The 25673-nt window shown below is 45.4% G+C and overlaps 1 protein-coding gene across 1 annotated transcript in view; it reads left to right on the forward strand.

The window, feature by feature from the left end:
• The window catches only part of LOC119391876 (glucose dehydrogenase [FAD, quinone]), a 90934-nt gene extending 67203 nt beyond the window's left edge, over positions 1-23731 (forward strand). The window contains exons 5-11 of the mRNA XM_037659528.2: positions 3610-3734; positions 6402-6569; positions 7797-7941; positions 8464-8627; positions 9288-9465; positions 18553-18769; positions 23404-23731. Coding sequence (XP_037515456.1) covers positions 3610-3734; positions 6402-6569; positions 7797-7941; positions 8464-8627; positions 9288-9465; positions 18553-18769; positions 23404-23716 — 1310 coding nt within the window. The 3' untranslated portion in view covers positions 23717-23731. The remainder of the gene's footprint in view (positions 1-3609; positions 3735-6401; positions 6570-7796; positions 7942-8463; positions 8628-9287; positions 9466-18552; positions 18770-23403) is intronic.
• The last annotated feature ends 1942 nt before the right edge of the window (positions 23732-25673 follow it).

A 25673-nucleotide genomic window follows, 5' to 3' on the forward strand; every position in this document is an offset into this window, starting at 1 on the left:
TTCAAAAATGACAATGACAGATTCCATGCCGGGTGATGTCCCCTTACCTCGAACCATGTGCATCCAATGAGTAAGCTTCGAGAAGCTTAGTCCGCGCCTTGATTACCAATTTAAAACTCGAACGAACCCAGAAAATATATCGATATCGCGTCGTCTACCTCCTACCAGTCCTAACAGCGTTGTCCAATGGCCACCTTCTACCGGTACAACATCGCTGGGAAGGCATAAACCATTATAACATGGAAAAAACGAGCACGGTGCAAACCGTGCATAACATACACTTCTGAAAAATGCAAGGAGAAGCCCTCAAAGTGGAATTTTATAGATCACATTGAAGAATGGCACGACGTTCGGGAACGAGAGGAGTGAATGGATGAGCTGGACAGCTATGGTAATTCTGCAGAGGTCCACAAAGACATCCTAGATTTGCTCCAGTGGTGGAAGTTAAGAACAACGACTGCCGACGCCTTCGAAATTGGCAAGGCAGATGTGGTGCGCCCGTGCGGCTAGCGCGAGCAGTGCAAGAAGCTTTAGCACGGCAGGATATGTGATGCAACAGCGCATGGCGTGCGTAAAGCAGGAACCTCTTGATACTTTGATTTTTCGCACAATAACATGTGAAGAAGTAAACTATAAACTATGCCATAAAAAACTTATAGACTGTATATACTAGCAGTGGTGTGGTATATGAAAATAATGCTATGACAAATAGTTTTTTTTCTTCCTTTTGGCTGATTATACGCATACACGTGGTGCACGCGGTTCCATACCTTTACCTAGATTAGTGTATTTACAACAACGGCCACAAATTTGGTTTTTTCCCTCTGTTTCTCTTGCTGTGGTAAGGTACTATACAATGGTGAAGACAGGTGCTACATATCGAGAAGGGTGCATGGTTGGCTTTGTGGTTAGAGCATGTTAAAAATTTCAATAGGCTATAGAGTGCAATAAAAACAAAGTGAAGTGAGCGTTTTGTTCTCTGCCAAGCCAATCTAGAACACATGCTCTGGCAGTGCTCCGTGTTACGCGGCGGCGAAGTCATCACGCTGTCCAAATGGGAGGCTGCTATTGCCAGCTCTGCGCTATAAGAACAGCTATATGGGCAGTCCAAGGGGCCCGCGACGCAGAAGAGAGACTTGGTCTTTCTGTTCCGATGTCGGAGCGGCCCGCAACGTGCTAGAGCGCGTTCCAATGGACCATAATAAAGTTTATCCATTCATAAATCCATCATTTGTTGTTATTGCGCTCCCTATCGAAACTGAACTTGTGCTGCAAATCGCTTTTCTTGCTTATGTCTGCTACAAAAGGCCCTTCATGATCCGCTGTGCATTTGCAGAAAAAATGGGTATGGTACCACTGCCGAACAAACATTCATTGTATCCAGTATGTCCGCTCAACTGTTTGCACCGTGAGTCCCTTTTTACAAGAAATTACCGTAACTATGTTAAAGTATAATAGTTAGCGAAACATGCGCCAACAAAGCGTAGATATGTGCTACTTAAAAACACCTTGCTGTCGATTCCATGTTCGGGCAACACCACCTAGATTGCTGGGTCGGGCCGGGCCGGGCCAGGTAGGCGAAATTTTTTGTCGGGTTCGGGCTGGGCCCGGGTCTCGTTTTGAATCACCGGGTCGGGTTCATGCGGGTAAATTTGAACGAGCCCCAGACCAGGGCCGGGCCCGGGCCGAGAATTGCGGCCCGTGCAGTGCTCTAGCCCACATAGGCTGATAGTAATGCTGAAGTTGTGTAGAAAGAACCATAGGTCGGCAAAAAAGTGCGGAGCTTGCTCGAACTCACTGAAGAAATATATCTTGCGCTTAGGGCTCATTCAAACTCAGACACACCGAAATTTTCCTCAACCGGACTCACTCGTACTCACCAAAATATTACTCACACGGACTCACTCAAACTCAGACTAACGGTTTGATCTGAGTCTTAGTAGAGCAGACTCATGAGTGAGTGTGCCGACCTGTGGTCATACGTGATACTTCACTATTAATGTGATTGTTTACCGAATAAAAGATAGTTGGCATAATGCGCGTCCACGGCTGAGTGGTGGGCTATTTTAGGACTGTGCTGCGTGTTCCCTCGCATGCCTTCATATTTAACGGCTCTCCAACACTGGGCGGTCCCTCGCCTATATAGCAAATGTGTGAAGGACTATGTGGATATTTTGTTATTATGCTTGCCTGGTTTCCAGAGTTTCCTTTCTTCTTGCTTGAGAAACCATAGGCAACGGTCTGCTACGAAATGTCCTACACTTTTCTAGAACCCTTTCTAAATAACCTGCTTGAATTATTGTATTCTTTCTTGCCTTCCGGCAGGAGAGAGAGAACTCTTGATTGAAAAGCAGAGAATTGAGCCGGCGTATGCAAATCACTGACTTGCTACTCTGCGTGGGGAAGGGGATTGGGGACTGACAGACAGGAAGAGAAAGAGAAAAAAAAATCACATAAAATGTTAAGATAGAATAATAAAAAATTACACCATCTCCCGCTAAAGGGGACCATGAGGCGATGCGAAGCCGGAGCACTTGCACGATCGCGTTCCGTTGGCGTTCGTTGGGCATGCTACCGACCTCGCGTCGTGGAACGCGAAGAGGGACGCTACGCGCGTCGTATCTTCCATCAAGCCTGGCCGTTAATTCTCACAGGGCGAGCGGGCAACGCGGTCGACAGGCGGGTGAGAGGGGGGCAGCGTAGGAGAGGAGGGAGAAGGGGAGGGGACGCGCATGCGCTCGAGCTCATCGCGGCGTTGCGCAGGAGAGAATTTCGGCATGTCTAGCCCGCGTTTCAGAGGAAGATTGGAAAGGGGGAGGGGAGAGGGGTACGGGAGAGGGAAAGTGGAGAGGGGAAGGGGAGAGAAGGTGTGTGGACAGGGTATGCGCTTGCGCAGTAAGGGTGGTCACGCCGCACACCACCACCACCACCACCACCACCGGATTGAGCTCCGCCTTAAGATACTTCGCATCTAAAAGACAGTTTTTTTTCATGGGCGGGGATGTGCACTGACAGGGTCTCTCATTGCATGGTTTCAAGGTGCAACTAAAGTTTGTCGAGCTGACCGATACTACCTAAATACGTGAATAGCAGTTTAATCGCACGCTTCTGTTGCGTGAGGCAGGCTAAATGGCCCAACACACACAGTCAAATGGTAAAAGTTCTTTGGGTTATCGAATGCATGCAATGTTTCATAGAGCGCACGCTCGTCGGCATAACGCTCGACACTCAAATAAAGGTATGTTCCACAGTTTAGATGGTGCCACAGTTTTTGCACGATGGACTTGCTGCTTGACCAAAGCGGTACCTTAAGCTGGTTCTTAAACGTCTATGTCCGTAGAACAGTGCAGCGAGCACAGTAACGCGCGAAAAACGTGACCGACTACTCACTCTCATCTGAACTCTTACTGGATGCACAGCAACATGCTATATCACGTACAAGCCGCACATAAATCTGAAAGATATGTTGACAGACTTCAAGTAAGCTGCAATTCAACGGAACTGTCTTGTTCTCGCTCCACATTTGGTCTAAGTGTTGCACGGTAAAGATGTGATGATCAGAGTGTGAGACGCAAGCATAGAGTTATGACGGAAGCACTTGTGTCGCAGGTTTCTGTCCGAACCAATTCACGATGCGCGGGAAGGAACGCTGGTCGACGTCCAAGGCGTTCGTGATTCCCGTGGCCGGAGAAAGACCGAATCTGCACATCTCTCTCTTCTCCATGGCTACAAGGGTGAGCACGCGGTGATCGCAGTGACAGTTTTATGGGTGTAAACCTGCTGCACCATTTGCATGTTCAGTGGTATTGTGTGCGTGGTAGGTATGCCTCCATAAAGCGCGTAAACTTACTTCCGGGCTCTACAGTATTCGACTCCACTTTTAAGACGAAAGCGTTCAACTTTGATTGAAGCTCCGTGGTTAGTGTACCGCCCTTTGAGAAACATAATCCATACGTCGCGGGAAATCCCGATAGCTACCACGAGGTTACATTGGCAGATCGCACACTGTAAAAAAATGGCCCTGCTTTACGAGAAAATTTGCTGGCATATTGTGACCGAACACTTTTTCGTAACTTAAAAACGACCTTTCCGTTGGACGGCCAGTGGGTTTTGTAGAAACCGTACAACAAGGTATAGGTGCCGTCGTACTTAGCAAACAGAAGATTTCGTAAACCATGCTGGTACTTAACGAGTGAGCCGTTAAGACACGTATGTGCCAATAGTGCAACAGAAGGCCCCGTCTTCTGTATCTGTACTCTACAAGCCGTCCGTAACAATACAAAGTGTGTCAATAATTTGACAACAGAAGACCACATATTTTGTGTATCTACACTCTAAGGGCCAGCTGTTAAAATAGTGTTTTGCAATAATGAGAAAATGTAAAAAAAATCACAGCATATCCACGGAGTGAATGATGATGAGTGGGCGAAGCTGCGGAGGTTCATCGGTAAACCGTGAACCTTCCGTGAATTCTGCCCAGTACATCATCACCGACGTGAGATGGGACGCGTTTATACTAAAGGTTCGATGAGTTATGACGACTTGCAGCTCACTTTAATTTTACATGTACGCTGTGAATTTTCATTGTTTAGAAAACCATTGCTTTAGAAAACATCTGGCGTCTTTCGTTAAGCAGCGGCGTCTTTTCGTTTTGCTTTAGAAACATCTGGCGTTCTTTGTTTTGCTTTTACAAAACAATCTGGCGTCTTTCGTTGGTTTATTTCATCAATCAACGGCGTTTTGAACAAATTTTTATTGTTTAATCACGCACAGGAGAAATCTCACCAGGCACTACCTTGGAGGTAAACAATGGCTGCTAATGGGAATGAGAGACAGAAGTCGGCTTTTAGCTAACACTTACACTTCTACTTCTACTAACGTTTCCTACTGGAACATGCCAATGGCTGCTAATGGGGAATGAGAGACAGAAGAATTCGGCTTTTAGTTAACGCGCACGCTGCGAACTTTTTATTGTTCAACAACGCACAGGAAAAATCTCCCACCGGCACCACCTTGGAGGTCAAAGCGTAAGACTGGTTACGCACTACGACTACGACTACGAGGGACGAACGGGTGCCGCCTTAAGGAGCTTCGCCCCTAAAAGATACGAAGCTGAACAAACGAAATAAATTAGGCATATTTCGTGCCTATACATAATTGGAAAAAGTTTATACTTCAGGTGATAGGTGATAACGGTTTACAGGCGACCATGCAAGAAATACGTACTATGTATACATCATACTGCCCACAAAGAGCAGCAACAGTTTTGCCCGTGCCGAGAAATAAAATGCGTGCGTAATCGAAGGAGGTCTTAAGTACTTTATTGCAACAAGATGTCGAAGTATTTCATCACAGCTTACAAACAAAAGAAAATACATTCTGCAAATGATGTTACAAAAGCTATAGAATGGCTGGAAATGCTGGTTGCAGTCTCACTCCTTAAGTATGATGGAAAACACAAAAACTACAACTCCAAGCTACATGCTTAGAGATGTAGGAAAACTAAAAGCTACAAGCTAAAACAACACAAGCAAATTAGCCAATGCAGCTGAGGTTACTGCATAATTTTACACGAAACATTATACTGAAAATGACGCATGATATTGCAAACAGGAATAAAAATATATAATGTCGAACACTTATGCTATAAGAACAGTACAAGGCAAAATAATTAAAAGTATGCCAGAACTGAGGCAACACATCAAAAGTGTGCACTATGCAACATACAGCCGAAAAATGTCAACAGCAACACAAGAGAATGCCGTTGACGTAACTCACTAAGCAGATGCAATGGTCCAGGAAAAAATTTAAAAAGGCTTGAATACAACCACCACTGAGCATGCAGCGCACTTCACACGCATGAGTAAAATATGCCAAAGTCCCGCCGGAAGAAAAAAAGTCTGTAGAGATTGAAAGTGTAAGAAAAATAGTGAAAGATCCTATGGATGAATCTGAATGAAGAGCATGCATGAATGGTGGTGTTTAACACAAAGGACCTTAGCACTCCGTGAACGGGAGCACTTTTCCGTAGTTTCCAGAAAGATTTACTATATTCTTTTTTTTTTTCTGCTTTTTGCCCGTTTCGGGCCAAACGAAGGAGTCTCTGCATCATCACGTGTAGACATTTGGTCATGTTTCAAATAGGATCAGCTTCCGTAACGTGGCGAAAAGTTTTGCGGCTTTCCTCAAACAGAAAAAATTTCCTTGGGGTTACGTGCATATTCCTTCTAAAGCTACGAAAATATTTTTACAGTACACGATACAAGCAAAAACGGCGAAAGTAGTGAGGCTTACGGGACCATAAGTCCCGTAATGGTCCCGTGCTGAAAACCTTCTCAAACTGTGGCATACCGCAGTGGTTCGTAACATAACGCAATGGTTCGTAACTTTATTGTGTGAAGGTTCTTTTCGAGGGAAAGCGCGCTGTGGGCGTCACATTCCTGAAGGACGGTGCCGAGCAGACCGCGCTGGCCGCTCGAGAGGTCATCCTGTCGGCTGGTGTGGCCAATTCGCCCAAACTTCTCATGCTCTCCGGCGTCGGACCCAAGGACCATCTCAAGGAACTCAAGGTTGGACTAAAAATTGCAAGGCTTTGCGGTTTGGCATATGTACCTTGGCCTGGTTCGTCAATGTAGTTATTGGACTTGTTAAACTTGTGCGTTATTTCGCCCATACAGAGATCTCAGTGCTTTTAAATAGTAGCTGTAGCTAGCAATTATTAATGAACCACAGGCAAGAACGTGCCCTCACTATCTCAGTATTTAGAAAGCAGGGCGCGAGAACTCAACAATGAATGAATGGAATGAATGAATGAATGAATGAATGAATGAATGAATGAATGAATGAATGAATGAATGAATGAATCGAGTGCACGCTGTCTTTGTAAGAACCTCAGCATTATCTTTTTCCCGACTAACAGAGATCGTCGTAAATATTTATTGCAACATGCTTCTACACATTTCGTGACGTTTGTGTGCATTGTGATGCATCGCAGAGCTATTATACTTAACGCAAGCCATACTACTCTCTTTGTTATTCTTTTACATGACTTGGATCACCTCCCCCCCTCCCCCCCCTTTTACTTCTTCGTTTGTTTAGCGGCACTGCGATTCTAAGCTTGGTGGCCACCTCATTTCTTTCTTAGGGAAGCCAATAGATTTCCGGCCATTTAGGAGCCGACTCTAACAATGTAACAGACAAAATCATAGTAATAAGTGTTGGGGTTTAACGTACCAAAACCACGATATGATTGAGAGACGCCGTAGTGGAAGGCTCCGAGAATTTCGACTACCCGGGGTTCTTCAACGTGCACCTAAATCTAAGTACACGGGCCTCAAACATTTTCGCCTCCATCGAAAATGCAGCCGCCGCGGGGCGGCATTCGATCCAACGACCTTCGGGTCAGCAGTCGAGCGCCATAACCACTAGACAACCGTGGCGGGGTGACAAGATCATACGACAAAACTTAATGCGAGGAGGGAGTACACATGCAAAAGACAACAATGCGACAACACCTTGGGAAAGCAATCCCTAGGGCTTAGCAAAACAAAGGAAATGAAAACAAAATGCAGTTAGCTTCAAAGTAAATATTATCTTGTTTATAGACACACAAATTGTGCTGAATATAAAATATAGCCTACATTCTGGGTTCACGGTTGCAAATTAAAACGAAATAGCGCTGACTAAGTTACTTTATTGCCGATGACATATTTGTACGCACCAGAAGTGTCATCATCTTCAATCAACTCAAAAAGAAAAAAATCTGTTGTTCTTTCTGCACTTCGGTGCACACGCAGATTCCCGTGCTTGCTGACCTGCCAGTGGGAAGCGAACTTCAGGATCACGTGATAGTCGGTGGTATCGGTGTGCACCTGCGAGATCCATACAACCCAGGTGTGTCAGGAGTCAGGGCAGCGTTGGACTACTACCGCTACAACACAGGTGAGAACTGACGGATTGCAAAAAGATGTAAAAATGATATACATAACAGGCGTTTCGCACTTTCTTTCTGCGATCCCTTTACGCATAAATTAGAGGCGCTGTCAATCACTGGCATTTAAAGTACTTCGCACACCTTCGTAACTGGGAGCTCTTAAACACGACGAAATGTTGAGGGCTTGCATTTCCATTATTCATGTGGCCTTTTCCGTCGAAAATTTATGTAATATTTTTTTCACACATATTTGTTCATTTTCTCTCCTGTCCTCAAATAGATTTCTTTACGATAAGAACACTCTTTAGAAACTCGCTTATTGAAAACTCCATGTTTTCAAAGTATTTAGAAAGCGTAAACTTAAACGTGTCATACCTGTGGACAGAAGCCACTCGTGATTATGCGTGCTAAACACCTATGCGTTCGCGATTACAGTGTGGTTATTTAGAATATTGAAGGCGGTGAGGGCAGAAATACCTGATTTCGAAAAATCTGCTCTTTGGTGCTTATTAGACTGCTGTGCTGTCCAGGTGCTTGGACTCTACCGGCCGGAGCAGAGGCCATAGCTTTCGTCAAGACGAAGTACGCAAATGCCAGCGACGACTATCCGGACGTGGAGATCATGCTCATCGGCGTACCGCCTAGCTCGGCCTTCGTGGAGACCTACCTGACCGGACAGGGGCTCAAGCAGGAGGTATATGATCACATGACACGCATGCAGCTGCGTTATTTCGTGAAGATATAACAAGCACCACGCAAGCGATCTGGCGTGAACTGAATAAATCATATCGGTTTCACCCACATTTAAGTATTTGTGTGTGATAGACGCGACCCGTATTCTTGTTGCTAAGTTAACATAAGTTTTGCTTTCTATTTTGTAATATGGCTCTAGTTTCGTCCTTCTTTTTTTTAGATTGCAACTTGTAAATAAGAACTGTGCTGTCTTTCGCATGTAGAATGCACTGTTTCCTTTTCTTCCGTGCTGGAAAGCGTGTTCCCATATGTCTCGATTGTGTAATTTCCGCGCTCTTCGCAAGCTTCAATAGAGACTCGGAAGAATTCAAGCTACCTCACAATTAAAAAAATTCAGCCACGCCGTGAAAAGCGCCGGACAGCGATCTGGTAAGCGCGACAGTGTGTGTGATCGAGCATGATCATCATCGCTTCGGCTTATATATTCTTCATTCACTTCCCCTGTGGTCACGCGACCTGCGTGACGCGTACGACGACGACGACGACCGCGGCACAGGGTACAGGTTCGCTGTAAAAACTTATTCCAGTCAAGAGACGAGGGCTAAGGAGTTTGGTCAAGGTGTGCAATGGTTTGTCAGCTTTAATCCGCGGGGTCATGCAGGTGTACGACCAGTACTACAAGCCGTTCCGTGGTGAGCCATCATTCCAGATGATCCCGATGGTGATGCGGCCCAAGTCGCGGGGTTTCGTCAAGCTGCGGTCTGCCGACCCCTTGGACGATCCTGTCATTGACCCGCGCTACTACAGCCATCCGGATGACGTGGACGTCATCGTGGAGGGTGGGTCATTCATGGCAGTTTTTTCCACTCATCGCATAGCTGAACTGTCCGTCTCGCAAGCTGTCACTCCACGATGTGTAGACAAAAGAACAAAAGCACTGCACGCCGAACGCTGACACAAAATCAACCGTATACAGTAATAATGAGATACAGTGAAACCTCGGTGATACGATCACAGCTCATACGAATTTCGGGGTGATACGAATTTTTCGTTGGTCCCGGCCAAGGCCCATTGGCCTGCAGTGCAATAGAGTACGGTTGTTGCGAACCGATTTTCACCCAGCGACGTTTGATACGAACGTACGCTACCGCCCAGGTGAGGTGCTGTCCGCGCTGTTGTGGAAGACGCGCGAAGCACGAGCGAGCGCGCGAACGCAAGCGTGGGCATGCGCGTCGCACCTCCAAATCGTCAGAATCGCAGTGTAAGCAAAACACTTTTTTTTTACGGTCAGAATAAACTTTCAGAGACGTGTCACGACCTTCTAGATTGTGTGCACGAATCTTTGAGGCTCTGACATGCCTCCGTGTGCCTTCGCGTTTAGATCACAGATGACATTAGCACCGTGCTTTTTTTGTCTAACGCGTTGACGCGGACTGCTGTCGTTGTACTGCGTTTACTATGCCTGCCTCTTGCATCATACAGCCTGAGAAAGGTGTACGAGGACCGAAAGAAGGCGAGGACGGTCTTGGCGAAGGAGTCAGGCCTCACAACGTCAATATGCGCGACCGTTGAGGTCGCACTTGTGCGGGCACGGCCGTAATCTCCCAAAAAACATCCCCAACGCCTCCGCGATAACAAAATCATAACACAGGACCGTGGTTCTGTAATTTTGTGGCCTTGATCCGTCGCGTGGAAGCACTTCTTTCGTTACTTCCGCTGCAGTACTCCGGTGTCAAGAAAAAAAGCATACTAAAATTTGGAAGGGGCTATCTGTCTCGGGTCACAACGCGCCTGGTTCATTAATACGCGCGTACAGGCTGTGCATTTACGAGTGCTGGTATGATATCCGACATATAAAAACTTAACTGACAATCATTCAGGCTTCTTCCTGACGTTGCTGCGGCCCTGTAAAAGAATAAATGAAAATGTACGCCAGCTTTCTTTTGTCGCATGCTATTTTTCCATGCCTTCTGGTGATACGAATTTCGGAGGATACGAATATTTTTGGTGGTCCCGTGAGATTCGTATCACCGAGGTTTCACTGTATATCGTGTGTGTCATCGACATTATAGTAGTCGGCAAACGTCTCAGTTAACTCAGGTAGATGGAGGTAAAAATACCTTGAAAGAAAATTTCAGTTTCACTGTTAACTCTAAATAAGGTCTGCGTATGTTGATACCTGACTTAGCACATCCGATCAGCACCTATCATTAAGCATGAGCACTAGGCACACACTTGTGGTATCGCTGCTGTTCACCTCAGCGTCGAGTGTGCAGTTGCCGCCTATACAGAGCGTATGTTAACGCGATAGCGTTAAAGAGCTCGTATCGCAGAAATACCGCCGTCGGCGTCGGCACCGTTGGTTGTGAGCGAAAAATCATCTTGTCCGTGACCGAAAAATCGAAAAAGCTGCAAATAAAATAAACAATAAAAATGTTGGGTCCGAGTGAGAATCGAACCCAGGTCGTCTGCGTGGCAAGCAGGTGTTCTGCCATGCAGCCACGCGTCTGCTTGGAGCTGCACTGAAAGTAACTTTGATGCTTCCCAAAAATACGCGTCCTGTATACAGGTGTCACAGAAGACGAAATATGGCAGTAATATTGCGTGGTACAAGCGTACATTGCCATCGGGCGTCACACCACATCAATATCATAACGACTTGGTGGTTTAAAGACAGCCCACCATTACAAAAGGCACACACATTACTGCGCGTATTCCCTTAAGGCCATGTAGTGGGTGCATCGCAGCTTCGAAAAAGGTTCTCGCGCATAATTACTCCTGGTTTAAAGCATGCTACCCATTACATAAGGCACACACTTTATTGCGCGCATTCCGTTAAACACTCGTAGTGTTCGAAGTGCGCACTAGGGGCAGGATATTGCTATCGCGTTCAACTCTTAAAGGAGAAGCTTAAGCGTCCCTCAATTTTTTTAGACTAACCAGAGTTTGAGCCTCGAGACTCCCCTCTGGCCAAATCAAAATAGTTTCGGCAGCAAACTATTTTGCAGGAAACAAAATAGTTCTGCAAGAATTCCGGCAGATCGCATGCATTCCGGGAATCAATTTCATGCCATGCAATGAGCGAGTAGCAGCCTATGCCGGATGTCTCGCTTTGGTGAATCGACGTCTTTGCGCAAATTGAGTAGTGCGGCAGATTTTTTCATTACGCAGTGTCTGTAGGCACTCCACACAACGCAAGCATATTCGAGGATGGGACGAATGAGGGTCTCATATGTTAGAAGTTTGGTTTCTTGAGGAGCAAGACGCACGCGTGTGACGTAGGTAACCAGGTCTTTTAAGGGCATTTTTACAGGCTTGACCATGAGACATCACGTGTGAGCAGGATACCTAATATTTAAATACGGACAGTTTAATTGAAGTAGTACTATTAAAGACACAGGTACAGAGGAAAGGGCGCAAACGTTGTGTAAATGACACGGCAACGGTCTTGGAAAACGTGATATTGATTTCTCATACTTTGGACCAGTTACAGAAGTCAGCGAAAGAATGTTAAGCACATCATGGTCAGTTGGTTGTTTAATGAAATTATATAAAACGCAATCATTTGCAAGGAAGGAAGGAAGGAAACAGAAAAAAGAGAAGGCAGGGAGGATAACCAGAAACACTTCCGGTTGGCTACCCTACACTGGGGTATCGGGGAAGGGGGATAGAAAGACGAGAAATTGAGAGGAGGGAAGAGAGAGAGAAAAGAGATGCAGTGAATTCATTGCAGCGTGCGGGATTGCACCACAAGTCAGAGGCGTTCGCACAAGCCCGTCGTTCTCAAAAAACACAAGAGTGCTTTCACTGCCTTCTGGGCCGTCGAGAGATGTGGACAGTGCTGTAGTAGCACCTGCACTACGCCTAAGCTTGGCATCCAACCAAGCAAAGATGCATTTTCAAGTATAGCGAACAACTTTGCATAATCCTGATAAAAAAAGAAGACTGGACGACGGCAATGACCCCAGACAAGACGTCCAGCTTCAGGCTGTCCAGAGGGCCCGTGAACGAGCGGAGAGGCATGGCCTCTCTGTTCCGACATGAGACTAGCCAACGGCTGGGTGGGGGCCTACCTAGTTGGGCCGCTGCCTTGCCTCTCAGGACTACAATAAAGTTGTTTGTCTGTCTGTCTGTCTGCAGCGCACAAAACACTCGGACGGGACAAAAGCCAGGAGGATATGCGCTGAAATTTGTCAGAATTATTTACCAACAAGCCCACCTCACCACTTTAAAATTAACCATAAGTTTAGTGTATGAGACAGTGTCAAAGGCCTTATCGAAGTCGAAGTGTACAAAAGTAGCGTGGATCTGGTGTCGAAGCGTACAAAAGTAGCGTGGATCTGGTCACCTCTGTCTAAGGAGCTGCTGATGTCGAGAACCAATGATGCTACAGTGCTGTGGTCTTGTCTAAATCCATGCTGGAAAGAACTCAAAATTTTGTTAGTTTCAGAATATTCTACAATGTCTTTGAAGCAACCGTGTTCCACTAATTTAAATGAATGTGCAGTTACGGTGATGGGCCTATAGTTCAATAATAATTGCACGTTCCCTGAATGGTGAATGGAAGCAAGTTTCCACGGTGCAGGAAGGAAGGTAATTGAGAAAGATTCGCTCAAGATCACTGTTAAACACTTGTCAGTGTTCCAAAACAAGCTCTTGGATGTTGCAACAGCTTGCTCATATCCGTGAGCATATTTTTCGAGAACGGAAGAGAGGAGGTCCACATATTGTGCAGCCGTTCTAGTATGCTGCAGCAGCACTGTGGAATCGTTACGACCAAAGTCTTTAGTACAATCCTCTTTCTGTAAATAGGGCTCTGTAACGAAGGAAAACCTAAACCACATCATGTGGGATGCCCTTAAGCACCCCTCCCCTCTCCCTCCGTGAAGTGTTAGGAAATGAGGAGCGATGGCAGGGGCCTTGTTGCAGCTCCAAACCCGACATCCAGAAGGCCAACCTGGGTTGGGCAGAGGGTTGCCGAGGACTACCGTGCCTAGCAACCTCCCGCTCACTCTCTATCCCTTTGCCCGTTTCGTTTCAAAGGGAAAAATAAAATTTTCACTTACCTACCTTAGTGCAAAACGAAAGATGCAGTTTGTAAAGAGCGTACAATATGAAAAATAAAACAAATAAATCAGAAAAAATTGCGGCAGATGCCACGTGTTGAGAGAATAGAATTCATGCGAAGCAGTCGGCGAGTAGTCCATGCCAAATTGTCTTGCTTTAAGCCCAGCATTGCGAGATGGATCAACGTATTTGTATATATTTATTAGTGCGCATATTGTGGGCTTGCCAGACACGTCCACTACGCTGGCACCTGCAGGGGAACATGCTCTGACGTAACGTCAGCACTCGAATTAGAAGAGCACAAACGCCAGCTTTATCGAAACGAAATGTGCGTATCGTAACTAGCTGTGGATGGCGCATTCTTCTGGTATCGATAAATGTGTGACTATAGACTGATCGTTCATACGAGTACATATGTAATGTTTATTACATTGTTATAAAGGCGGATGGCCAGCACTGTAGTATTTAACGTTGCAGGACTGGCGTGGCTCTGTGGTATAATACTTGACTGCCACGCAGAATCCCTGGGTTCCATTCCGGCTCAAACCGTGGCTTTTTGTTCTTTGCGTCCGTCGGGATGTTGCATTCACCGACAACGCCACCGACGCTGGCAACGGATCTTCTGATAGGCGGGCTCCTTGACGCTATCGTGTTAAGATTACCAATGTCTATTCTCGCTGTTCCTGGGTTGAAAAGCTTGGAGGACGCTTGAGGTTCACCTGCAAGAGTAGAACGCGAAAGCGTAATCAGGCCCCATGCGCATCGCCTTCAACCGTGCCTCAAGGAAAGGATAGTTTGTGTGCCTAACATTGGCCCTTTCGAACTATCCTAGAATGCTTACTGCAAGTACAAGTGCCAAGTACCCACTACGTCAGAATTGTTTTTTTTGCAAATGCCCACTACGCGTCCGCAATGTTTTGGCGCTTGGTGCCTTTCTATGATTCTGCCACGCAATATAACATGCGTTGAGGAGACTCGTCCTACTATATGACATTCTTATAGCGGTTTTTTAGAAAGCAGTTTCAAGCACTAACGTCGCTCCGTCGTAGAACACCTGCTTGCCACGCAGATAACCTGGATTCGATTCGCGCTCGGACCAAGATTTTTTTATTATTTATTTTTCTGCATCTGTCTCGAATTTTTGCTCGCGGACAACGCCGATTTTCTGCCCACAAACAATGACGCCGATACCGGAATTTCTGCGAAACGATCTCTTTAACGCTATCGCGTTAAGAAGACTGTGGATCACTTGTGACGCACACCCGCATTCCAAGAGCCGTGGTATTCGGGTAGGACGTGACTGAGAGAAAAAGTTTCAGAACCTAAGCGACAGGCACGTCACGTTATTCATGCCATTCATAGTAAATTTACAGCGTGAAAAAAAAGAGAGAGACAGAAGCAGAAATACTACACAGAACAAGCACTGACTGCCAACAACGTTTATTGCGCATAACACATGCTTAAATAACATCGCTACGTGCCACGTGAACGTGAGGGGACGACAAGGTAAAAACTTATTACGAAAAAAAACAAAAAAACCGGAGCTGTAGTAACTGTCAGGGCATACGATGATAGTTACAACAGTTCCTGTTTGTTTGTTTGTTTTTCTTAATAAGTTTTTACCTTTTCGTCCCGTCATGTTCACGTCGTGCGTAGCGATGTCATTTAAGCATGGGTTATGCGCAATAAATGTTATAGTTGGCAGTCAGCGCTTGTCCTGTGTAGTATTTCTCCTTCTGTCGCTCGTTTTTGTCGCGCTGTAAATTTACTATGAACGCTTACCAACTAGCCCGGCTTAGCACTCTTTTGATATTCATATCATAGCCCGTTAATCGTGTTCCACCTACACTCATGCCCCCCTATGCTAATTCTGGTATATAGCAACTAAAGGAGACGAACACGAGAGCGCCCAAATATAGATAGATAGATAGATAGATAGATAGATAGATAGATAGATAGATAGATAGATAGATAGATAGATAGATAGATAGATAGATAGATAGATAGATAGATAGATAGATAGATAGATAGATAGATAGATAGATAGATAGATAGATAGATAGATAGATAGATAGATAGATAGATAGAAGGAAAGAAAGAAAGAAAGAAACGGTGAAAGTGCCTTTGGTCCGCCAAGAAATGCTTGGAATTTAACAGCTGCAAAAACTACAATAATTAGGGGCATATTTTGGACCTTTTCATGAAATTTCGTTTTAGCTTATATGCTCTTTCGTAATATGCATATATAGATGATAATGCCGTAAGCATCTAAAAATTGAGTATTGGAAACTTACCTGTGAATCTTCCTTCTCTTCGCTCTAACATTTATAAGTACTTCCTGTGCATTTATTACTGAACGCGCATTCACGTATTTGTTTCAAACAGGAAAACTGTATTGATCTCGTAAGTGACCACAGTTGAATTTAACATCAGTTTAATAAATGTGGCGTGAAATTTTTAGGTCCGCTTGAAGTGACACCGTATTACAGCTTCCCAGGATTTATTCCAGCTGTCCTCGTCATGCATACGCACTTAGTTGCTCTAGATACAAGCAAGGACGCCCTAAATAATATAACGGCAATCGGCAGGGAGAAAGCCAGCAAACATGTGCAATTGGATTCCTGCGCCGTAAAAAATAACAGCTACCCCAAGGACCGCCAACCGCCGAGTCCCGCAGGCAGTGTCCTAGTTTACGTGCGATCTGTTATACAGCAAGAGCGACCTTTCTGAGAGTGTCACGTGGCCTTGCAAACGTTCCTGGCAAATTCATCCTTCGAACGAGCTTTAGCTTCAGGCAGTTTGCTACAGTAGCCCATTTTCGTGCTTGTAAAGAAACAGACAAGGAATATTACATTTATTTATTTAGCTTCTGCGTCCGAAACAGACACATGTGCTGCGCGGGACGTCAAAACCTTCGGATCGAACTTAACGCCATGCGGCTCTCCGACTTGCACCTAAATACACGAGCATTTGTTTTCTTGTTCCCATTCTGCCTTCGCATAAACTGTAACAATGTGACCAAATACCACCCGACTTCATGCCCCGCAAGAAGGCGCCATATCCAGAAACCACAAGGATCAAAGCGAACTTTCAACCTACCGTTCCATAATACTAAACAGGCTAAGGAGAACACAACAAGCACTGTGTGCGAGAACGAGCGTAATATTTGCCGCAATAGCAGTGGACCGTGACCGGTAAGTCACTCACAGGAAAAAAGAAACATCGCCTCAAAATACCTTCAAGTTTACACAGAGTTACACAAACGTTGAGTACAAGCAATGACTCGTGGTTATGTGTGAAGTGACGGGCTATGCTCCTTACAGCGGACGCAACTTGACCAGAAGTTGTTATGAACATTCAGGCATGCGCTCTCATCAGTGAAGTATTTACTGTTGTTTTCTGTATTTGTTGCGTTCTTTATTTATTTATCTTATTCATAGTTTATTCATTCGGTTACACTGCTACGCAACGTAGAGAAATGGAGTGGCCGAAGTGCCCTCTCCACAGCAAATCATGCATAACTCAACAGCACAACAGGCACTGAACTTGGGAAGGTGCCTCAATATCTGGTGTATTGCACTGCGGAGCGGAAAGTGACAGAAAAACAAACAAACGTAAGAGAGAGGTCGTGAACACAGTGTCAACCCGTCAACAAGCGGGTCTGTGTAGCCGCTCTAACTGGTAGTCCATCTGCACTATTCATTCAATTGCGCCTAAGCCCACAGAACTGTTCAAGCTTCTTGAAGGACAAGAGGAAGCAACGATTACCTATGTATCACCCGATATGTGACGCTGAACGAATTAACACAAAGGGCAATAGGCCAACTGCCTTTGTTTATGTTCAAATATCTGTAGAATAAGTTTCGCTCGAGATCTCTATTAGTTTTTTTTATGCAGTTTCCACGTGCTCTTTCCCTTTGCTTCTTCTACTTTATTTTACGGTGTGTGGCGTTGTAGCGTAATCAATGCTTCATTTGCTGTGCTGTGTCCTTTCTTCTCAGGGTCACCTTATACGAATTAACTATTTCTAAATCACTTATCTCTACCGAACAATTGACAGCCGTTCTGGGGAAGATGGATGCTTCAAGCGACAAAAAATCCTTCTGCAGGGAATGTCGAGCAGTCGACGTCAAGGCAGCAATTAGCCTTGACGAAGAGAAGTGCACTTGTGGAAACGTTGGCGCCAGCGACATTCTCTGCTCAACGCTCTTTCATTGTCTCTACCAACCAGCTCAGATTTAAGCGCTGTTGCAATTTTGCATTGCACACAGGCTTGGCGAGAACAAGGGCTTAAAACTGGCGCACAAAATGCCATGTCTCCGTCTACTGGAGGCCGCGAATTCGTAGTGAACCTTTTCTTTACCATTCTGGTGGCGAAACAACCGCTCCAAGAGCAACCGATGATTTAACAATGCAAATGGCTGTAGGGTCAAGTTCGGAACCGCGTTTCGCACTCGTGAAAAACCAAGCTCCCAGTCCCGCATTTCAGGTACTCTTTTTTCGTGGTGTATCTAGCGCAGAAATAAGAAGGCCTGTAGTTTAGGGGGAAAGTAGCAAGGTAAAGCACTTTCCCGAATGAAACGCTGTATGGTGCATTTCTACAATGTACCTTAATTCGCGCTTTGCGAAACTTTTTTCTCAGGAACGCGACTTTCGTTTCATTGAACCGCCATCATAGGAAAAGTGCGCACCCAATACTGTCTCCATTTCCACGTTCTAATCTTCATTGCAAAGAAAGTGATTTTTTTTTACTATCGTCCCTAACACTTGGGCAGGGTGCATTGTTGGCAACCTTAGATTCTGGCGTGGGTGGTACTAGAGCTCACGCACAATTTGGATATCTCGCCCTTCTGATGCAGGGCTGAAAGTATGCAAACAGATCGCCGATTCGGAGGCGTTCCGTGCTCACGGCGGCAAGTTCTGGACGGTCCCCTTCCCAGGCTGCGAACAGCACGTGCAGTTCAGCGACGAGTACTGGCGCTGCCTGGCCCTGTCTTTCGCATCGACTGCAGCGCACCCGGCCGGCACTTGCCGCATGGGCAGCGACCCCCTCGCCGTCGTCGACCCTCGACTCAGGTATGGTGCATCCACTCAGCTAACATAGGCAGACTTAACCAATTGGCGATGAAAAAAAAAAAAAACTGTTCCCCAGGCGAGGCTCGAACTCACAACCCCGCTTTTGGGCCAAAATGTAAAGTGCAGTGTGATCACTTCAAAATCACAATAGCTGAAATTGACGTGTAAATTATTGACTTTAGCACTGATTTCGTGCAGGTTGACGAAGTTTCTCGCGTTCTTTGAACAATGACACTCTCTTCACTTGTCGTGCACGGCTTTTCATAAAACAACCAGAAGTAACAGCCTTATGAGGACAGTAACAATCAGTACGGCATAAGTGTGCTGTAAACCACAGCTGCTGGAATTGAAGTATAAATTTTAGTCCCCTTTGCAGTCACTTCTTGCGTGAGGACGAAGGCCGAGCATTTAATATTACGTAGTCGCAGTCCGCTCCTTACCCTAAAGATTGACACAAACACTTCGTCGGATATCCGATTTATAATGTCGATGAGTTCAGAGTTCTCTGGATGCGTAGGCTCCAAATTGTCCTATCCACTTTCAATTGCGGTTTAAAGTTGCGTTGAGCAATAGATTGTGTGAAAAATGAGACCCCATGCAAGTTTTCCCTGAGTCTAAGACACGTATCCAAAAGCCTTTTCTTTGGTGTAATGCGTATGCCCAGTTCAATTCTGGGAGGTTGAAACGCGTCTTTGACTCCATGTTTTCACATGGAATACTCGAACGCCAGCGGCTGCCACATCTCCAGATACTGAAATTTTGGTTCAAATCGAGAGAACAAGAACGTAGCTAAATAGCCAAGTAGCCAAGACGTTTCTTTTTTTCTGTCGCCACCGGCTTAAACAAGTAACCAAATCGGCGCAATGTAGGCAGACCTGCTCAACCGCGCTGTGAAATAAGAAAAATATGTGTGCGTGACATTGGCCGTTGTAAACTCTTCTAGGGCTCCCGCTACAATTACAGTTGAGAAGTACCCATTACGCCTAAGGCTATAGCGCACCTACGTAGCTTCACTTTGTTGATGCGTTGTTGATGCTTTGTTGATGCTGTGGTCAGTGGTTTAGTTGGTTTCAACCACCCACTCGTTAAGCAATTCAGGCGATGTGGCGATCCTGCGCTTCTGCCACGCAATATGAAATCTGTTAGCGTTACTCCTTGCCCAACATAACAATTGTTTAGGCTCTTTTTCCGAAGCAGTTTCAAGCGCTGGCGTGACTTTGTGGTAGAATACTTGATTGCGACGCAGAATACCTGGGTTCGATTGCCTCTTGAACCTTGATTTCTCTTCTGTGCATCCATCGCGATTTTTCGCCCACGGACAACGCCGATTTTATGCTGACAACCAACGCCGCCAACACCGACACCGCATATTTTGCGACGCGGGTCTGAAACGCTATCACGTGAAAATTATTTCGTGAAGCGCATCTTGTATAAGGGACAGGTGGAACTGACTTGGAGTACTAAGGCTCTGTGGGACCTTTCAATTGATGAACTTGACAAATAGAGTGCTTACAGAGCACATTTGTTTAATTTATGAAATAGTAGCATCTTGTAAACAAAAAGCAACAGGGAAAATTTATTCTAGGGTTGTTAAAAGTTATTATGCGTATTACCTTATTTTTAATGTGCTGTTATGTATTCAGATGAGTGGAGTAAATTTTTCTCCATGTAGACATACAGTAATAAAGATGACTCTGAATAAGCACGCAGTCGAGTGATATAACTGTTAGACGTTCTTGAACTGCGCGAAATGAACAGGACACAAGAAAAAAAAACACAGAGAACAACACGAGTGCAGAACTGCCAACTGTTTAATTTCTGGTCTGCAAGGAACAGATATTTCAACCAGGAACCCGTACACGTGACTAATCCATGATTCTCGCATGTGCCGACAAAATACGAACATTGCTGGATGAGAGGGCAGCCCAAGATCGCTGCCGAACGAGCACCACAAAACGTGGGACCAATCTCTCTGAGCTTTGCGCATGTGAAGGGACCCAAAAAGCCAGCTGTCACTTGACATATAACCTGAACAAAGGTGAAAGAATGAGGATGTAGCATGGCTTGATGTAAACAAAAGATTGATCGCTCATTAAAATGAATATGCAATAAAACCTCATGAAAACTAAAAATATGGCACAATGAAAATCAACAATTAACAGAAGTAAAGGTGAAGACGACGGAATTAAAAGTGACAACGTAAAACAGTAAGACCCCTCGTGGAAAACTGGTGGTCGCCCGCTGTTTTGCATAAAACCGACAAACAAACAGCGCAACAAAAGGCATAAAAAACGCGAAAAAATACTTTTACAGGGCACTCCAGGAAAGCAACTTCTTCGGGCTATTACGAAAGAGACGGCATGTCAATACACTTGTCCCCAGTTTTCATGATAGGATAGGCTTCGACAATCTCCCTTTCGGTCTGGTCTCTCAATTTAAACAAGAACTTGGTCCTTTCAAGAATTGGTTTGCAGGATGTGTTTCTTCCGTCCTCATCTTTTCCTCTGCATCTGTTACAGTGTTGTGCCAAAGTGCCTCCTGCATTGTTCTTTACATGCCATAGGTTACATGCCATTGGTGATTAAATAACAATGCAGGAGGCACCTTGGAGCAACATTGTAACAGATGCAGAAGAACAAAAGTGTGGTCGAGCCTCAATGATAACACCGCGCGAGATATTATTGAGGCCTTTTACATTCACAAGTCAGCTGACGTATGTGTGGCAAGGCCATCGGTGAACTTGCATAAACTCCAGATTGACTATCTAACCGCAAACCTGTATTCATAACCACGCGTTTTTAAATGCGAAGCATTTCTTTGCGAACCTCAGGCACTTTGGGCGTTTCTATCTACGTATCTATCTATCTATCTATCTAGCCGCCTACGTCTGGGCGCTCTCCAGGTCGTCTCCATAGGTTGTAATATACCAAAATTTGCATAGCACAGGATGAGTGTATGACGATCACGATTCACTGGTGATGACATGAATAACGCAAAATACCTGTCGTGTACGTCATGAAACTCTCTCTCAGTCACGTGTGGCACATACCCGCATACCAGAGTTCATGTTATGCGGGTATGTGCCACAGGTGACTACAGTCTCAATCAACGCAGTAACCGTGAACATACACATTTACACGGAATAAAAGTGATAGTAATAGAAATTGTTGGGGATTTAAGTCCCAAAACCACGATATGATTATGAGAGACGCCGTAGTGAAGGGCTCCGGAAATGAGGACCATCTGGTATTCTTTAACGTACAATGACATCGCGCAGTACTCGGTGCTCTAGCATTTCGCCTCCATCTAAATTCGACCACCGCGGCTGGGATCGAACCCGCGGCCTTCGGGTCAGCAGCCGAGCACCGTAACCACTACACCACAGCTGCCGACGCAAGGAAAGTTAGGGAGCTGAAGACAGAGCACCCCTGGAAGACGCTGGGCTACCATCAACTCGTCCATGTGGTCCCCGTGGATTACGCAAAAACCGGGGTCAAGGCATCCTACAATAACTCTGCCGAGAGGGCCATGTCCCTCATTATTACCGGTGACTTCAGCATTGATTTATCAAAGCCCAACAACGCCTGGTTCTTAGACGGCATGAAAGACGGCTTGGGTGTCGACAGGGCATCACAACACCTCGCTACCACGTCCAGGATAGGAGGCATCATAGATCATTTCGTCGCAAAATCCATCCTCGGTTTCCACCAGCTCCACTATACCTCGCACTTCACTACACTTAGACCATTCGTAGCCGCGATCACGAACGGATCCGATAACGAGTCCTGCCCAGCGGCTGGTGCTCACTGATCACGGTTTTGATGACCTTATTCAAGAACTGCCAAGAATGCCTTCCATACATGCGCACGGGTTCATGAAACGTGCGCGCGTTCTCCATGATACCGGATACGTATAGGCATAACAACTGTAACGCAACTCTAACAACTGCAACTGTGACTGTAACGTACGTGCAGTGCGCCTGCGCGTGCCACTCGGCTGTGTATATATCTAGGGAATCTTTTCTGAATAAAGCCTAGTTGCGAGTAACGCCTGTCCTGTGCATCTGTGTTCCCTCATTGTCCTATTTGAATTCGCGCTATCCAGTATTCAAGAATATAAGCACTACATATCAGCCCACTGCGTTTGGTGTTGGTAACACCTATGTTGCTGTTGGCATCGTTAAGCAACTGTAAGCAACTCGTTGTATAACACATGTGCGACTCTTCAAAATATGTGTGTGCGTATACCATTTGCACATTTCTCTAGCGTCATTCCGTAACGTTTCACTCAATGTGAAAATTTGCGACACAGTCACCTTCTTGCGCATGCTTCGCATAACATCGATTCCCACGCTACGTGGGATCTGCCGAACTTTTTTGCCTTTTTCATTTTCTTTATATGTGTGCTTTCTGACAATAAACCTTCAGTTGTTAGTCTGCGCTCGTCTCGTGGTTCTTCCCTTCGTGTTCGTGTTTTGTGCGCGAAATGCAATCCGGATTATTTATCAGTTAAGTTACTATGGTCTGCAGGACTACAGTAATCTGGCCCTATGCACTACTCCTTCAATTTTTTGATGCTGGTCACCCTTTGTGTTGTGACGCTTCTTTTTTCCCCGTTCCTTGGTCTCCTTGCAGAGTGCGTGGAGGGGTGACCGGGCTTCGCGTAGTGGATGCCTCCGTCATACCGGACATGCTGTCAGGCCACCTGAACGCGCCTGTCGTGATGATCGCAGAGAAAGCCGCCGACATGATACTGGAGGACGCCAGAAACACCATTCAGTCAGGAAGCAGAGTGGTGGCGTCAAGTCTCCAGGAGGCCCCAGTCGGCGAAGGCAGGGTATTCGCTTCGGCCGCAGCCTCGCCCACAGCGTCTCCTGTCTGGTTGTGGCTGTGCGCGATGGTGATGCTTGCAACCCTACAGCGCCCGCATGCATTGGCTCATCGATGAGACTTCATTTATCAGGAATCGTTGGCTCTTCCCTGGATCGCAGCAGCAGACTGACGTGTTAGCAGTCACCACATTCCCATCTTGTACACAATTTCAACGCTGCCGATGCCGTTCAATGTAAATAGTAGAGTTGGACATGTCACATTATCGAAAATGCCTTAGCGTCATCTTTTATTCATTGTGAGTGCACAAAACTGAACAAGTAAGCACAGTAAGCACATGAGCAACTGGCTTTCACGCTTTCAAAAGGACGCGTAGCACACTTATTCTTGAGTCAAAAAGGCTATGGCGTGCCCCAACATCTACAATCACTTTCAATGAATTAGAAAGGTAACCTTTCTTTCATTTGCAGATTAAATTATGAAAAAGTAATCCTCCAGCCTTAATTGACAGTTTCATCATATTTTAAGGCATTACAAACTCTTCACACTTTCCATGATATGTGTTCTACGACAGACCGCCAGAGCGCTCTCAGCACTCAGCGGTACGAGAATTCCGAGCTTCTTTGTAATTCCGAACTTCTTTGTAACGTGAGGAGCTCAACGCTCCTCACGTTAGCACATCACTTCTTCGCGATAAAGCAGCTACAGAAAAGAGAGTGATAGCTGTGCCCCATAAATAAAGCAAGGAGTTATGCTGTCCTGGCATGGGCCGCTGGTGAAAGCATGTTTCACAGTGGTGATGCAGTGGTTATCGCACTGCCCGCACTAGTCAACCGTTGAGGCGAGTGCGGTCGTGAATGAAGTATAAGATTAAGGCACCTTTTGTATTCACGTCCCCTCTTTTGAAAAAAATGCTATTGAAAATCGGTAGGGTATTTTTTATCCCCCATCTGTTCTCTTCGTCGGTGTTCCATGAAGGTTTACCGCAACTACGAAATCACCGGTGAATGCACTCGCAAAACCCAGTGGCGGCGCGCATTCGTAGTCAAACACCAACTACGTCGCCCTTTGACACGCACGCACTCGCACCGTCTGACACAATACATATGCGGTGAATTACCTTATAGCCACCTGTAGAACAGCTGCAAGCGTGTTGGCAAACGGCTCTGTACCCTAAAGAATTAGGCAAAGTAGTTTCCCAAACTGCTTAATACCCCAAGCCCAAGAAATAAACGCTTTGTAACGTGTCATTCGTTCAACAAGGCGAATAGCTTTATGCACGTCTTCGCCATTTCACTCGCGCTTACAATTTTCACCAGAAGCTTTCGCATCACTTCTTCTATTTGAAGGAACGTTGTGTCCCGTGCTACCCAAAATAATTACTTAAAAAAAAACAGCGGTAAGCGAAGAGAGAAAGAAGAAAGGACTGCAGTACTGCGTACTAAATATCAAAACTCTTCGTACGCTCGTAGCAATACCATGTGTTTCAATAAAATGTTTTCGTGATGCTTTCATAGACTGCTAAAAAAAAAAAACAACAAGTTCATATGCTTTACTAACTGGCGTAATTGGCACTAAATGGCATACAAAATTATTCAAGAATCTTCAATGTTTGTGATCAACTGAATATGATTATTAACACATAGTTCATTACATAACTGAACTTGTCGCGCTTTCGGAGTTGCACAGGTGTTTCATAGAGTTTATTTTTCCCTAAGAAAATGACCTTATGCAATCCGATAGCAATCTTAAGCTTAAGAACCGAACCATAATATAACGCCCTCTTGCAAGAAATAGCTTAGAAATTGTGCCAGTCAAAAGACTTCCGCATCTTGTAGTTGGCTTCAACACTCAACTTATTGAAATTTTCAACTATACCTTGATCACAAAGCTACAAATATTTAGCATTTCCTGAATTCATTTCAGTTGTTTGTATTGAGCTCATTAGTGACATCATAGCAGCAGCTGCCCTCAGTGGCAAACAACGTCGTTAAAGAATTGAACTTTGAAAGGGTATCAACTTCAACTTGTTGGCATGGCTTCATCATAGGAAACAGCGCGGGCACACGGGACTA

The sequence above is a fragment of the Rhipicephalus sanguineus genome, chromosome 4, assembly GCF_013339695.2.
Source record: "Rhipicephalus sanguineus isolate Rsan-2018 chromosome 4, BIME_Rsan_1.4, whole genome shotgun sequence".
NCBI classification, from domain to species: domain Eukaryota; kingdom Metazoa; phylum Arthropoda; class Arachnida; order Ixodida; family Ixodidae; genus Rhipicephalus; species Rhipicephalus sanguineus.